General features: G+C 49.9%; 1 protein-coding gene across 1 annotated transcript in view; it reads left to right on the forward strand.

Moving 5' to 3' along the window:
• UBE2D2 (ubiquitin conjugating enzyme E2 D2) overlaps positions 1-15,796 on the forward strand; it is a 383,568-nt gene that overhangs the window by 239,558 nt on the left and 128,214 nt on the right. Inside the window, exons 3-5 of the mRNA XM_069652674.1 lie at positions 10,486-10,517; positions 10,602-10,679; positions 10,755-10,860. Of these exons, the coding sequence (XP_069508775.1) occupies positions 10,486-10,517; positions 10,602-10,679; positions 10,755-10,860 (216 nt within the window). The remainder of the gene's footprint in view (positions 1-10,485; positions 10,518-10,601; positions 10,680-10,754; positions 10,861-15,796) is intronic.

Here is a 15,796-nt window from a genome sequence, read left to right on the forward strand (position 1 = left end):
GGCTGCGCAATTCGGGATTTAAGCCGGAAACCCAGGCTTCCCTGATAAATAAGCCCATAGAACAAACGCATCTGTTTGGGAAAGCAGTTGATGAGGCCCTAGAACATGCGAAGAAGGAATTTGATACCATCAAGACTCTTGACCAAATTTCTAGGCCCCCTAACAGACGCGGCTATGGCAATAGACGCTCCTTTCGTGGCCAACGCCAGCAAAACCAACAGCAATTATACTCTGCTACCAACTGGCCCTCTAACCAGGGTAACAACCAATTCAGTCAAAGAGGCCAACGCCGTGGCAAAGGAAGAGGTCGCGGCTCCAGCCCCAAATGTTCCACGCCCAATACCAACAAATGACCCGAAGATTCAGGTCCCCTCCCATGCATCACCGGTCGGGGGCCGGCTAGCATCGTTCCTATCAGCATGGGAGGAAATATCGTCAGACCGCTGGGTTTTATCCACCATAGCCCACGGATACTGCATCGAATTCAACGGTTCCCCGAAGTACAGACCCCCACGGAACCGACGCATGACACCGGAACACTTCACCATTCTTCTTCAAGAAGTAGAAGAGCTACTTAAAAAGAAGCTATTGAGGCTGTCCCCCTATCTCAGGTAACAGAAGGTATTTATTCAGTGTACTTCTTTGTACCCAAAAAGGACTTAACCATGCGCCCTGTATTAGATCTGCGCCCAGCGAACAGGTTTGTCAAACCCCAAAAGTTTCGTATGGTGACCTTGCAGGAAAAAGAGCTGTTATCACAAGGGGATTACATGACCACACTAGACATGAAAGATGCATACTTTCATATTTTAATGTTGCCAGCGCACAGAAAATACCTCAGGTTCAAGATAGAGAACAAGCACTACCAGTTCAGAGTACTACCCTTCGGGATAGCATCTGCACCAAGGGTATTCGCGAAAGTACTGGCAGTGGCAGCGGCCCACCTACGCAGGTTATCCATCCCGGTATACCCTTACCTCGACGACTGGCTCATAACAGGGGATTCTTACGAAACATGCTTCTCCAATACCCAAAAGACCGTAGACCTTTTGTCCCAACTGGGCTTCTCCATCAACGAAAAGAAGTCCAGCTTAGACCCCAGCCGAATCAAACAATTCCTAGGGGCTCTAATTCGAACAAAGGACGGCCTCGTCTTCCCCTCCAACGAGAGGGTCCAAAACATGCTGTTTCAGATCCCCCCATTATGTGGCAGGTCGAGAGGTGACGGTACGCAAAGCAATGCGCTTGCTAGGGATGATGGCGTCATGTATTTATTTGGTACCTCACACGCGCCTGCGCATGCGCCCAATGCAAGAGTGGCTCTACAGCCAGTGGTGTCAGGCCAGCGGACAATGGGACGATCTAGTGGTGGTCTTTCAGGCCTTGGTTCTCTCGCTACGGTGGTGGACAAAAGAGTTATTAGGGAAAACTTTTGCCACACCCGCAGTGGAAGCCACTCTAACCACAGACACATCCCTTACAGGATGGGGGGCTCACCTATCCATCGGACTGCTCACGGAGCGTGGACTCCGAGCTTAGCATCCAAGCATATAAACCTGCTGGAACTACTAGCGGTGTTCAAAGCACTGAAAGCCTTTCAGGAACACCTACAAGGAAAGACAGTGATGGTCCTCACAGACAGCACCACAGCCATGTACTACCTCAACAAGCAAGGGGGCACTCACTCTCCAGGACTGTCCAAGCTTTCCCAGAATATATGGAAGTGGGCTCTCAAACACATGTTCCTATTATCACAACATGTACCAGGGGAACTCAATCTGCTAGCAGACCAACTCAGCAGAGACTTCCCCCTGCCCGAAGAGTACGAATGGCAATTGCACGAAGACATCGTCTTAGACGTCTTCACGCAATGGGGGTTCCCGGAAATAGACCTGTTCGCAACTCTGGAGAACTCACAATGCCAAAGTTACGCCTCCAGGTACCCCCAGAACCAGTCCAAGGGGAACGGTCTGTTGATTCAATGGTCAGGGAAATTTGTTTACGCCTTTCCCCCGACTCCCCTTCTCAACAGAGTGGTGCACAAGATGCACCAGGAGCAGGTTACCATGATACTAGTGGCCCCAATGTGGGCCCGGCAGCCATAGTTCGCTCACTTGATGGAGATGTCCCTATCTCCCCCAGTGAAACTTCCCTGCCCGTACAACATGCTGTCACAAGACAAGGGCAGGACACTGCATCCATGCCCTCAGACCATGAACTTAGCAGCCTGGCTCCTGAGATCATAGAATTTGGACATTTACAACTCCCGCAGAGATGTATGGACATCCTCAGGGAAGCCAGAAAACCTAATACTCGCCACTGCTATTCTAGCAAGTGGAAAAGATTTGTCATCTGGTGTACAGGTAAGAGCATCAACCCGGTTGACTGCTCTCCCACTAACATAGTTCTGTACTTGACCCATTTACTGGATTCAGGTCTAGTCTTCAATTCCATTAAAGTCCACCTAGCGGCACTTTCTGCATACACCACTTCCCAACTTAGTGTTGTGGTGGAAGATACCAGTTATCAAGGCCTTCATGGAGGGGGTAAAGAGAATACACCCTCCGATGGCTAACCCAGCTCCCGGATGGGACTTAAATGTGGTACTTTCTAGACTCATGGGCCCTCCTTTCGAACCCATGCACAAGGCAACTCTTAAAGACCTCACTCTTAAGACTGCTTTCCTAATAGCTATCACCTTCATTAGGAGAGTAAGTGAACTACAGGCTCTTTCTGTACTAGACCCCTTCGTAACAGTTCACAAGGATAAGGTGGTTCTACGCACACACCCAAGGTTTGCACCAAAATTCATCTCGAAATTTCATGTAAACCAGTCAATAGAACTACCAACGTTCTTTCAAAACCCTTCTAGCTTGGGAGAAAAAAGTCTGCATACACTAGATGTACGCAGAGCTGTCATGTTCTACATGGAAAGAACCAGACCACTGAGAAAGACTAATCAGTTCTTTGTCTCGGTGGCAGCAGGAAGAGAAGGAGATGCTGTTTATATCTAGATGGATTGTTCAATGCATCACTCTGTTACACTCTTGCTAAGAGTACTACCCTTCAAGCCAAGAGCACATTCCACTCGAGGCACTGGGGCTTCCATAGCGTTCATTGCAAATGTTCCCCTTGAGTCCATCTGCAAAGCGGCTACCTAGAGTTCTGTGCACACCTTTATAAAACACTACTGTCTAGATGCACACTCTAGATCTGACTCCCAGGTGGGACAGGCAGTATTAAGAAATCTTTTCTCTACTGTTCCTTCTCTTAACCCACCGCCAACTCCGGGTACTGCTCGCTAGTCTATGGACAGCATGTGATTCTAAGCAGATTAACAAACATCAGAAGACAATGCATTACTTACTGTAAAAGCATTTCTGATGGTTGTATCTGCTTAGATTCACATGCGCCCACCCTTCCTCCCCGCTCGGATGGAAGGAACATAGACTTCCTTTTATATCTCTTTTCTGTACTCACTCACGTCTAGAAGGCTCCCTCAGGGCAGAAAAATACAAACAGAGGGACCTCGACGCGTGAGGGATTGTGGGTACGACGCACGTCACTATAGGGATAGTGTTACAGACACGCCTTGTCGACGTCCCCTTTTTCGACTACGAAAAACAAAAAGCAATACTCCGCAGTGACCACTGGATGTCGGACCTATGCACAGCATGTGAATCTAAGCAGATACAACCATCAGAAATGCTTTTACGGTAAGTAATGCATTGTCATACTAGTTATCCAGCATGGGATCTGGCATGGATTCACATGTTCATGAATATTCTCAGTCGGGCTGAGAATCCTCGGTAAAAGAAAAAACTGTTTCACTTTCACTTAAAAATTGTATTCTCCTCTAAACCAATCTCTTTCCTTTTGGGGTCATACTGCCACCATCCAATGTCAGTCCTCTCGCTAAGGGGCACCCTTGGTTTCCATCTTCAGATTTTTACTGCTGGCGTCAGTGTTTGGTGTCCTCAAGTTGCTATTCAAGCTAATTTTGTAGTTTATTTTTTTTTACTTTTTTTCCAAAAATAGTAAGAATTTTAACCAAATGTTTTTTTAAAAAAGTTTGGATAGTGTAAGACTAAGAGCAGAGAACGGCAGCAGGGTTCCGGTACGGGCGAAGACCTTCATTCACCGTCGGATCGTCATTGAGTTTTCGAGAAGGCCCTGCCTTGGGCCTACTTCGCGCCTTTCAGCCATGACTGAAGAGCAGGGAGATCGAAGCCTCTTCAAACTCTGTACAGAGTGTGGATTAAGAAACCTTTTTGTGCAAGATGGGCATCATAAATGCTTATATTGCATGCATCTGGACCACGATGAGGGATGCAAGGTGTGTCGTGGTTTCTCAAAGAAAAACCAAATAAATTACTGTCGGCGTGGCTCAAGTCGAGCAAGGCCACTGACCCAGCCTCTGGGCAGGGTCAAGCCTCATCTAGGACTGGCAGTTCAAGGAGTGAACTCCCCCCTGAGAAGAGATCTAGATCCTTTGAGGATGTCCCTTGAGCTTGCAGGGTCAAAGAGCAGGCCAAGCTCTGCAATGCTAGCTCCGCTGCGTACCCCGATGATGCGGGTCCCAACTCGGGCAAAAGGTGATGGCCATCACAGTTGACCTCCACGTTGACCCTACCAACGAAAGGGGCCTCTTCAAAGAGAAAGTTCCTAACGCCATCCAAACTGTCTGCAGATAAACCTACAAGGACCAGTCCGTGGAGGACTCGTCTGTCTTCCACTGCGGCAGCAATGAAGGAGAGTAGGGCCACAAAGGAAGTGAAAACCAATCCACCGGTGTCATTACCCCTGAGGCGAGATATGGCTGTGGAGGCAGCGAAGAAGGCGGCAGCCACTTCCGGGTCAGGAAAGGACCTGGCGACTGCACTAACCCAGCAACCTCTGAAGGAGACAATGTCCCCGGTATGTGGACCAGCGGGCTGCTCCAGATGTGCCAGAGCAGATCAATCTCTCCCTCGTCAGTACTTGAAGATCTGCATGACCCATTACTACACAGATCACGAAGGGGGAGAATATGGGGGTGGTGGACTAGGGTCCCCTGCTTGCAGGAGAAGCGTCAGCCCAGACCCCACTCCACTGGCTTCTTTCACCCCTCGACCTAGGGATGGGTTGCTGGACATTCTGACGACCCTGCACAAGCTGGTCACCGAAATCCAGAAGAGGATGCCTCGACTGGGACCTATGCCTCCATGGGAGACGCAAGAGCTTCAGAGGTTGAGCTCATCCCAAGAGTCCAAAGGGGCACTGGTTTTTGGCATCATCAGACTCCTACACCACCACGTCACAAAGACCCTACCCCCCACATGGACATGGGCACGGCTACGGGCACAGACTAGGATGACTTCACTGTGACTGACTGAGAAACACCACCCGCGGATGAGCCCCATAGGGGCCTCCCCACCAGACGAAGTTGGATCCTTTCATTCGATCATGTCAAAGGCCTCAACTGTTTCAGTGGCTTCCTGAGGAGACTAAGAAAGTAGGCTTGCTGTAACATTAGCGCGAGTCGTGAAGAAAAACCATGTCTGGTCCCTTCCTGGACGACATCTGGGAGGAAAGCCTAGCTCTAATGAGAAACCCAAGTACGGCCCCAACCAAGTGGGACAGATTGGAGAAAGTGCAGGGCTCCAGATTCAGCTCCCAGGTGCTTAAGGTTTCAGCCCTCGCCTGTTTCCGTGGTCACGGCCATAGCCAGGAAGCGCTTGGTGAACCAGTCCTCTGCAGCCATGGTACTTCCGGAATCGTCCAAACTGACCGAGATTAGACCGAATGGGTGATATGGCTGAATTTCGGCTGTTCGAAAATAAACGGCTGAAGAAATAGACCAGATCACCCATTCGGTGCTAAGGGTTGCAGGGGTGTCCCCGCACCCTTGCTCACTATATTGGGAGTGGGGGATTGCAGGGGTCTCGCTTGCATTCGATCGCATAAAGCCAAAAAAGTGGGAGGGTGGGGAGATGGTGGTGGTCAAGGTGGGGGGCAAGTAGGAAATGTTCAGGGGAGAAAGACTGAAGGTTATTTCGGAAAAATATTCAGTCTTTTCTCCCTCAAACATTTCGATCTCCAGCTTTCAACCCTGATCCAGTACCTCAAGTCAGGAGGGGAAGAAGCTGGATGCAATGGGCAAGAGGTGTAATTCATAAAGCGGTCTCGGCCATCAAGGCAGCCAACGCCCTAGCCATTTTGTCGTGATATGACTGGGAAATATGGTTCAAGCTGGGTCCTGTTCTGGACTTACTGCCCGAAGACAAGAAGGTTGAGGCACTAGAGTTCTTTCGGGAAGGGGAACTGGCCTTGGATCACGCCATCACAGTGGCACTGGACATCACGGACAGGGGTTTCTATCCGATGCGGGAACAGGGTGTCACTGGGTTGTCAAGGTTGGTTGAAGGCAGCAAACCTATGCCAGGATTTTCAGACTAAGGTATGCCTTTGAGCGGGGAGAACCTCTTCAGAAAGGCAGTCGACGAGGCTTTGCAGGCATTAACGACTGACACCTAGACGGCACGCTCCCTGGGAACTTTGTAGCAGTGATGGCCGTCGTCCTTTCGAACTTCCGGAGAAAAACAGGAAGACCTTCTAAGGGTTATAATGCCATGTACCGACAACCTTCACACTCCTCCACTTAAGCATATAGGGGTTTCTCTCAAGGCAGCGGAAGATGGCGCCACCCCCCCGCAGGGCTCCGACCCCCAAGCGGACATGAACCGGCTGTTGCCTGGGGCCCCACTTATGCACCCCAGTGGGAGGCCGGGTGGTGAGGTTTATCAGCATGTGGGAAATGATCATCATGGACAGATGATGCTCTTGTACTGAACGCTCTTGTACAGAGGCACACCATGGGAGTTACAACGAAGGTGTCCTCTTATTCTGCCGATTCAGCGACCAGAGCATGGACCGTAGTTTCTGCAAGAGGTGCAGCCCATGTTACAAAAGGGGCAATAAAACACATCCCCCAGCGTCTCTGGGGCTCTGGAGTATATTCCAGGTACTTTCTGGTTCGAAAGAAAACAAGGGGTGGAAGGCTGATCCTGGATCTACATCGTCTCAACAAGTACTTCGCAAATGTTCCGGATGGTCACATTGCAGCACGTGTTTGGCCAACTGGAGCAAGATTTTCTGACTAGGTTGGATCTGGAGGGTGCCTACTTCCACATCGCCATTCACAAGAAACACTGCAAGTTCTTACCATTTGTAGTTAAAGGTCAGCACTACCAGTTCAAGCCTCTGCCCTTCGGCCTGAAGTTGTCCCAAGGGTTTTTAACAAATGCCTGGCTCCAGTGGCAGTAAATCTTGGTCTACAGGGCATCCACATATACCCCTACCTGGACGACTGGCTAGTGCATTCCCGATCACTATCTGACAAGTGAGCGCACATTGAAAACCGTGCTTCTGCTGACGAGTTGGGATCCTCCATTACCTATCCAAAGTCTTGCTTGGCGCCATCTGAGGACACAATGTTTCTAGGTGCCCGACTGTACACGTGACGTGTTTGGCGTTGTCCAAGGAGGAGAGGTTGAGAGCCATACAAGGCAAAGTATGCTTGTCATCCACTCAGATGGCGAAGGTTCAGTCTATCAAGTCACTGCTGGGCATGATGTCCTCTTGCATCAGCCTTGTTCGCCTGTGCAAACTTCCCATGAGACACCACCAGGAGTTCCTGGATGCGAGGTGGATGCAAGTCTTTTCTGCTGTTTTTGAAGGGCAAGGTGGTGAGTATCTTTAGACACCGCTATGTTCTACATCTGGAAACAAGGGTGGATCCACTCACCGGCACTTTAGAGGCCCAGTACCTGTGGCACTGGCCATTCGTCAAGGCATGTTCCTCATCCCACTTGACGTAGCAGGGGTCGAGAAAACCATTGCAGACTCGCTCAGCAGGGAACTGCATTTTTTAACTGAGTGGGAACTTCATCAGGACCAGGTGGATTTTCTGTTCGGCAGATGGGCCAGCCCCAGATCGATCTCTTCGCGACAGCGGCGAACACAAAGTGCCAGGTCCGCCAGCAGGTTCCCTCAACCGAGGAGCATGGGGGGGGGGGGGTGCATTCTCGTTCCTGAGTGGGGGCCGGTTCCTGTATGCGCTTCCTCAGTTTCCACTCCACTTACGTTTGATCAGCACACTCGGACAGTGCCACTGCATGATACTTGACCCCAGCGTGGCCGAGGCAAATCTGGTATCCAGATCTCCTGTACCCGTTAGTGGCCCTGTCCATCTGGCTGCCACTGTCCCCAGACTTTATCGACGGAAATGGGGAAGGGGGGGGTGCTATTCTGCATCACAAGCCAGAGTCCCTGCACCTGAGAGCATGGCTTTTACAGCCCTAGAGTTGGAGGTTATGCTTTACCTGCAGAATGTAAGGACATCCTATGCCAGGGCCTCATCATTGAAGTGCTAGTTTCATAAATGGAAACTGGGCCTCATTACGACCCAGGCGGTAAGTTACCGCCTGGGCCGTGACTTTACCACCATGGCGTAAACTACGTTTACGCCATGGTGGTTGGCGGATTTACCGCCCCATTCCGACCTTGGCGGGGCGGTAAGTCCCCAATCCCCATTTACCCTTCCCCATTCCCATTTTTGCCCCATAGGGCATAATGGGAGTGGGGAAGGCGTTAATTACGCCACCGTAAATTACGGTGGCGTAATTAACTCCATGGTCCCTTAGCGCCATGGATTTTAACACCTGCTAAAAGCAGGTGTTAAAAGCACCATGGCGCTAGGGGACCTCGTAATTGGCGGTAAGGGGTCGGCGCAGCTAACGCTGGCGTTAACCCCTTACCGCCAGGGTCGTAATGAGGCCCACTGTGTGTTGCTGGACTCAGAGGATTACCCTGCTGCGTGTCACAGCCATGCAACTTCTTCCATACTTGCTTTCCTTGGCCAAAGCGGGACTGGCTCACGCCTCTATCAAGGTGCATCTTGCCGCCATATCAAGGTACACCAGGACTCTGGGCAGGCCGTCACTATGGTCTCCCAGGCTTGTCGAGGAGTTCCTCAAGAGTAATCTTCAGTACTTTTCCACCAGTGAAGGCTTCTGCCCTGGGAGCTCAATGTAGTGCTAACTAAGCTCATGGGAGCTCCTTTCGAACTTATGCATCAGGTCCCGCTCTAGTTTCTCTCGTGGAAGACTGCATGGCGATCACCTCGGCCAGGCGGGTTGGGGAGATTCAGGCCCCATCTTGCAAGCAGCCTTACTTGTCTTTCCACCCTTCAAGGGTGGTACTAGATATGCACTCCACATTTATGCCAAAGGTACCATCGGAATTCCACCTAAAAAAACCTTTGACGTTACCTGTATTCTTTGCAAATCCGTTGTTGCCAGCGGAAAGGGCCTTTCATTTGTTGGCTGTTGCTTGGGCCTTTAAGTTCTAAGTGGCATGTACGAACAATTTTCGGAATACTTCTCAGTCGTACGCCATCTTTGGTCCTGTAAATCACGGAAAGGCTTTATCGAAAGCTTCCATCTCCAGGTGGCTCTTCGGCTGCATCATGCACTGTCATTGACTGGCTAGCAGGCAGCTTTGAGACCAGCTGGGAGCTCACTCCGCTAGAGCCATCACAGCAACTACTGCGTTTCTCAGGTGTGCCCCTGCTCGACATCTGCAGGCTGCTACATGGAGGTCCACACACACCTTCACAAGGTTCTACTGCGTCGAAAGGGATTCCAGGGAGGAGTCCTGAGTCGGCCAAGCAGTGCTACGCAACCTGTTTGAGGCGAGTCTGTTCCAGAGCTAAGTCTGGTTGTGTATATGTACTACTGTGTAGTCTTTACTCATGAGCATGGGAATCCATGCCAGACCCCCAAGGTTTAAGTTACTTGTAACTATTTTTCTCCAGCATCGGTCTGGCGTGGATTTACATGCACACCCTCCTGCCTTTCCCCTATTTGGTTCTTCTTGGTTCATACTGCCACTTTACGTGCTTAGCAAATCTGAAGATGGCCACCTGCGGGGAGCTTAGGGAGGGGACTGTCATTGGATGGGGGCAGTATAAGCTAGAGGACAGTGATTGGTTCACAGGATAAATGCAGTTTTGAAGTGAAAGGGAACTTTTTTTTTTCTTTTACCGAGCATTCCCAGCCTGACTATGGGGAATGTTCATGAGCATGTCAATCCATCCCGGACCCATGCTGGAGCACATAGTTACAGGTAAGTAACTTAAACCTTTAGCAGCATGCCATACTACTCGTAATCAGTGGTTTAAGCGCACCAATAAGCGGTCTTACCGGGGACTATTGTACAATACAGGTTTCCCGCTGTTTGTTTTAAAAGCTTGAAAAGCAGTTTCCCTTTGTATAACCAGGTGACACCGATCTCCCATGAGCTGAATGCTAGCAGTTTACTGAACGAGACATCTTGCTGGCTTATTTATTGTTGCAGATGATTAACGTTGTGCTTTCTGACTGCCTATTTATTTTTCTTGTTTGACATGGACTGTCCCATAAATGCATCTTTGTTTTTTTTCAGTGTTCCATTGGCAAGCTACAATAATGGGGCCAGTGAGTATTTTATTTGGTTTTACGAACCTATTTTAGAGGCCAGTGTACTGCTTTCTAATTACTGTTTTTCTTTTTGTTTCATAGAACGACAGTCCTTATCAGGGTGGAGTATTTTTTTTGACAATTCACTTTCCAACAGATTACCCCTTTAAGCCACCTAAGGTAAAGCTGATTTATTAATATTTGAATCGTTTTAAATCCCCTCTGTCCCATTTGTTAACTATATTTGTTTTACAGGTTGCATTTACAACAAGAATTTATCACCCAAACATTAACAGCAACGGAAGCATCTGTCTTGATATTTTGAGGTCGCAGTGGTCACCAGCTCTAACCATTTCAAAAGGTAATGCATTTAGGTGTGAATAAATTGCTAAATGTGGTACTTTTTCAGAGCATGGTAATAAAAGTGGCTCACACTCCTTACAAACCTATTCCTTGCAACCTCCATCAAACTCTTCATTCTAGTGGTCTTGATTTTGAAACTTTGTGCATGCCTTAGTTTTTCCCCCATTCCTACCATAAGTAAATCAGTTGGGGAAACCCAACGTTCATCCCTCATCAATTCAAGTCTGTCCACACACTGACTACCCTTTCACATCAGCACCTCCACACAACACTTCTTCTTTTACAACTGCAGACCAAGGTCTGAGGACAACCTAGCAGGGTCACAATGTCATTACTTGGACAAGGTTTAGGCAATGTAAGACCACTATCATGATGATGAGCACGGATTAAATATCATTAAGCAGTTCATTGCATTCTAGTTCCGCTTCAAAACAATCTAGATGTCGTAACCTTCGCTCAAACTGATATTTAATCCCAGTTAAGATACATGCAGCCCTACTGTATCAAACATACTTCCACCCAGAACATCTTCCACCAATCAAATTGTCTTTAGCGGCCCCTAACCCATCCGTATTCTTCCTTCCTACCGAAGCACCATGGTCCTGAGATACCTTGGTGGGGTCACAATGCGCCTCCTCATGGACAGGGGCAAGTCTTATTTTAACACGGTTACAAGTCCATGAACAAGATAGCATGTCCAAGAAGTGTCGCCCTAAATATTCTTAACATTGTTGTTCAAATACTAATGGAACAAAGGGGTAACCTTCACAGGAATTGATACATAAAGTACTTTCAAAACATAAATTCAGGTCTCACAGAAAAATATTGTCCACTAGTCCAATGTAAGATTTGGAATGCTGAAAACCATCTGATGCAAAACTGTTTTTCTAAATGGGTATATCTTAGGGACCCTCATCATGCCCTCTATTCATTAGCTTTAGAACTGGCATATATTTAATGATACTAAAACCTTCATTACCACCCAATCATAAAATCTATACTCCTACGTCCCGTCCCCTTGCCTCAATACTTATGGGACATTCCTCCGTCCTGTGGGACGGGACCGGAGCACTTTGTAAAAAGCATCACATCTTTCAAAAAATGTTCCTTCTCTTTTTACGCGGGGTTCTGCATGTGGCCGTAACATCGCCCTTCTTGGCTCCGCCTACTGCATCACCCATCAGTCCTTTTCTCGGCTCAATCGGGACTGGACGCACTTGCATCTTTGGAAGATTTTTTTTCCTTCCAGTGTCTTGATCTCCTGCTCCGGCTCAGCGGTCGTGTGGTAGTCCGTCTATGCCGTTTCAGTTAGATTTTCCTAATTGTTCCTCTTGTGACCGACTCTTTGCGAGGCCAGATCCCCATCCTTTGTTTAGAGTGCTTGGGTCCGGATCACAGGTGGAACTCATGCTTTTACTGAGATTCCCTTTCGGTCCGGGCACTTCAACATCGTTTAGAGCAGTGGGAGGAGGTGTTTCAGCGCACTCCCCCTATGCACTTTCAAGCTTTCATCGATGAGAAGAAACACCCATTGAGTTCTTGACTTTTTAGAACACCCTGGCCGGGGGACTCTTTCCTGGGGTCTTCCCGGTCTGGGAGGAGTGTCGAAAGCTGTTACCGGGGCTTGCCCTGAGGTGCCTTCTAGGCCTAAAAAGTGTACCAAAGTTTTCTCCTTGGGCTTCCGTAAGGGGCCTACCGACACCGGATTACAATCTGAGGCCCCCTCCTGTGGGGGCTGTTTATCGGCCCAGTTCTACTGAGGCGGCGGGGCATCTTGTCTGGGGCTTCCCGTAAAGACACCGGGGTACGCCCTGAGGCCTCATTGAGGTTTTCTGTACCGAACTAAAGTTTGAGGCCCTTCGTGAAAGGGCTTTTACCGGGCTCGGGTCCGAGGTCCCTTGTTTGGATGCTAAGGTGACAAACAGTTCTGAGAGGCCTGTTAAGGTCTTGTTGGTGAGGTATACTCCTCATCTCTACCGCTCAAGCAGTGACGTCATTTCTGTTGAGGGGGCACAGAGTGAGGTCTCTGACTGGAATTACTCTGTTACCTGCGTTGCCGAGGTCCTTCTGTTGAAGGCTATTCTGGCTGATGGCATGTCTCAAACATTATAGGCCACGCAGTACCGGCTCAGCTGTGGTTCCTTGTGTCAAGGCTAAGATGAAGACACCTGACCCATTTGTGGAGACCCCTGTCTCACTCCCACACGTGTCACAGTTCTCAGATGTTGACAAAATGGCAGCTGTTCCTGCCAAGACTACGGTGGCCATTTTGGATACCTCCATTAAAACTACGCCATCAGTGCTGGGTGGGGTGGGGGTGGCTTTTCAGGTGAACATAGTTTTCCTTGTGCGCATCTTTTTTGTCCGATATGACTGGAACGCTCGGATGCCAATACCGCACAACGTCCCGCTTCCTGCGGCATCTGCGCCCTTGATCTATGTTGACACCAGTGGAGAAGGGCCCTCTTGGCAACCTTCTCCCTTACGCCCCTGAAATTACTCCGCTCATGAGAGGCCTCCTCCTTTTCAGTAGATTTAAAAAGCAAATGTACTCCGACCCCACGTAGGAGTATTTTCGATGTTTGTTTAGGGTGATATGCCCCCCTGCGCTGTTGGTCCCAGTTGTGGCACCGGTGATCCCACCAGCACCTCCTTTAGCGGCCGGGCCTCCAACGGCTCTCCCTCGCCGCCACTGGACAAATCTTCGGCGGGGCCAGATGCGGCCCGGATTGATCCGGATGTGTCGGACAATGCACGGGGGGGTGGGGAGGATCAGGACAGCGACCCCCGCTTTGTTAGAGCCTTTCACGACCAGGTGCTGGGCATGTCTCTTTTGGATGTTCCAGTAGTCGAGGAAACCGCTCCACAGGAAGCGGTGCTTTCGGGGGCGTTCACCTTGTCTCCTTTGGAGTGTACTGGCTTGTTCTTGCAGAAGGACATTTTAGCCGAGGTCCATAAAGTCTGGGAGAAACCACACTCTCAACTGTTAACAAAAAGATTGACGCTCGTTATAGGCTCCATTCTTCGGAAGAAGTGGCCTTCGCGTCGTGTCCACCCCCTTCCCTCACGGTGTTGGCTGCTGCTACATTCCAATCCAGACCCGCTTCATCGTCTTCTACAGGGGCAACGCAGGTTCTGGCCAAAGAGGACAAGCTTCTTGATTCTTTGGGGAGGAAGATTTTCGCTAATTTAGCCCTGCAGTTACGTCAAGCTAACTCGGAACTGGTATTAGTGGGGGCGAATATGAAAATGTGGAAAGGTCTGTCAGTTTGAGGCATTCATTCCTGCTAAGAAACTAGAGCATTTTAGAGTGGGCTTGTCAGATGCCAGGGTCCTGGCACAAGATATGCTGGAGGCTGCGGCGCATCATGTCGACACCTCGGCCCGGGCCTTATGCTTGGCTTGGACACCTCTCGTCAGGCTTGGCTGCAAGCTACCAAGTTCTCTAAAGAGGTGCAGGATAAAGTTCTGGACCTGCCTTTTGATTGCAAGGAGCTTTTTCATTCAACGACAGATGTTGAACTGACTAAAAAGGACAGCACCCAGACCGCCAATTCCTGGTCTGTCCTGGTGAAACCGCTTTTCAGGGCTCAGAACATTTTCGCAGTCTCGGCCTTCCTCTGGTTTTAGGGGATTTTTGGATCTGAAGACCCATAGGGTCGATACTCCACCAAGAAAAAATTCCTTCGTCAACAGGGCTGGTTTTCTCCAGTTCCCTGGCCTCCCCTTCAGGTTCAGGTGGCGCTGCCACTGATAAACCAACCAAATGAAGTTTCTCTGCGCTCGCACGACACCCCAGTGGCAGGGTGCATTGCGTCTCACTGGCAGGCGTGGCAGGCCATCAACGAGGACAGGTGGGTCTTGTTAGTCGCTCGTGCGGGCTGCCGTTTGCCCCTTATTCTCCCTTCCAGCAGTCGGGGTCGCCGAGAGTCGAGATTCAGAAGTTTCTAGATCTGAGCGGTGGAACCCGTTCCCCTAGGGGAGCGAGGGGGGGGCTTCTACTTCTACTCCCAGCTGTTTACGGTGCCCAAACCCAACCAGGCTGGCCTGCGCACCATCCTAGACCTTTCCCAGTTCAATCTCTCTACCCCAAGAGAAATTGAAGCTGAGCACGCGCTGTCGGATGGAGTCCTCTTTACAGAAGGGCGATTGGCTCAGCGTAGTGGACCTTCAGGATGCTTATATGCATATTCTAATTTGGAGTCCACATTGGAAATACCCACGTTTTTCCATGGGGAGGAGCATTTCCAGTTCCGATTGCTCCCGTTTGGCCTCAGCTCGGCACTGCGTGTCTTTACGAAGATGTCGGTTATCGCAGCTCATCTTCGGCTTGAGTGGATCTATCTGTATTTGGACAATTGGCTGCTGCGCAGTCCTTGTCTTCAATCAGCCTTGAACAACCTTCAGTCTCTCCTTCAGCTCCTGTTCCATCTTGGGCTGTCGGTGAACTGGCGCAAATCCTCCGGTCTCTCAGGACCTGATTTTCCTGGGTTTTCGTTGGAACAGGATCAACTGCAGAGTATATCTGACCGGGGACAGAATGGCGGATCTGTTGGCCGCATGTCGGGTGTTTGCTCAGTCAGAGAGAATGTCTGCCTCCTCATGGCCTTGTGTGTTGGCTGTTCCTCTTGCTCGTCTCAAGATGAGGCAAGCACAGATGGCCCTTCAGAGTTCTTGGCGCCAAGCAGTGGACCGAGACTCCAAAATGATTCCTGTTCCATCTTTCATGAGAGCGGACCTTGTGTGGTTGTCTCCTCCTCAGCAATCTGTCGGTGGGCGCTGCCGGTGGGCGCTGCATTTTAGGACCCTGGCCCGCTAGTGACAATCACGATGAACTCTTCCCTTCTGTGGTGGGGTGCGACATACCTTCAGGAGGACAAACTAATTCATATAAATCACCTGGAGCGCCTGGTGATATTGCTGGTGCTCAAAGC

The sequence above is a fragment of the Ambystoma mexicanum genome, chromosome 3p (assembly GCF_040938575.1).
Source record: "Ambystoma mexicanum isolate Mex_15411 chromosome 3p, UKY_AmexF1_1, whole genome shotgun sequence".
Lineage (NCBI taxonomy): Eukaryota > Metazoa > Chordata > Amphibia > Caudata > Ambystomatidae > Ambystoma > Ambystoma mexicanum.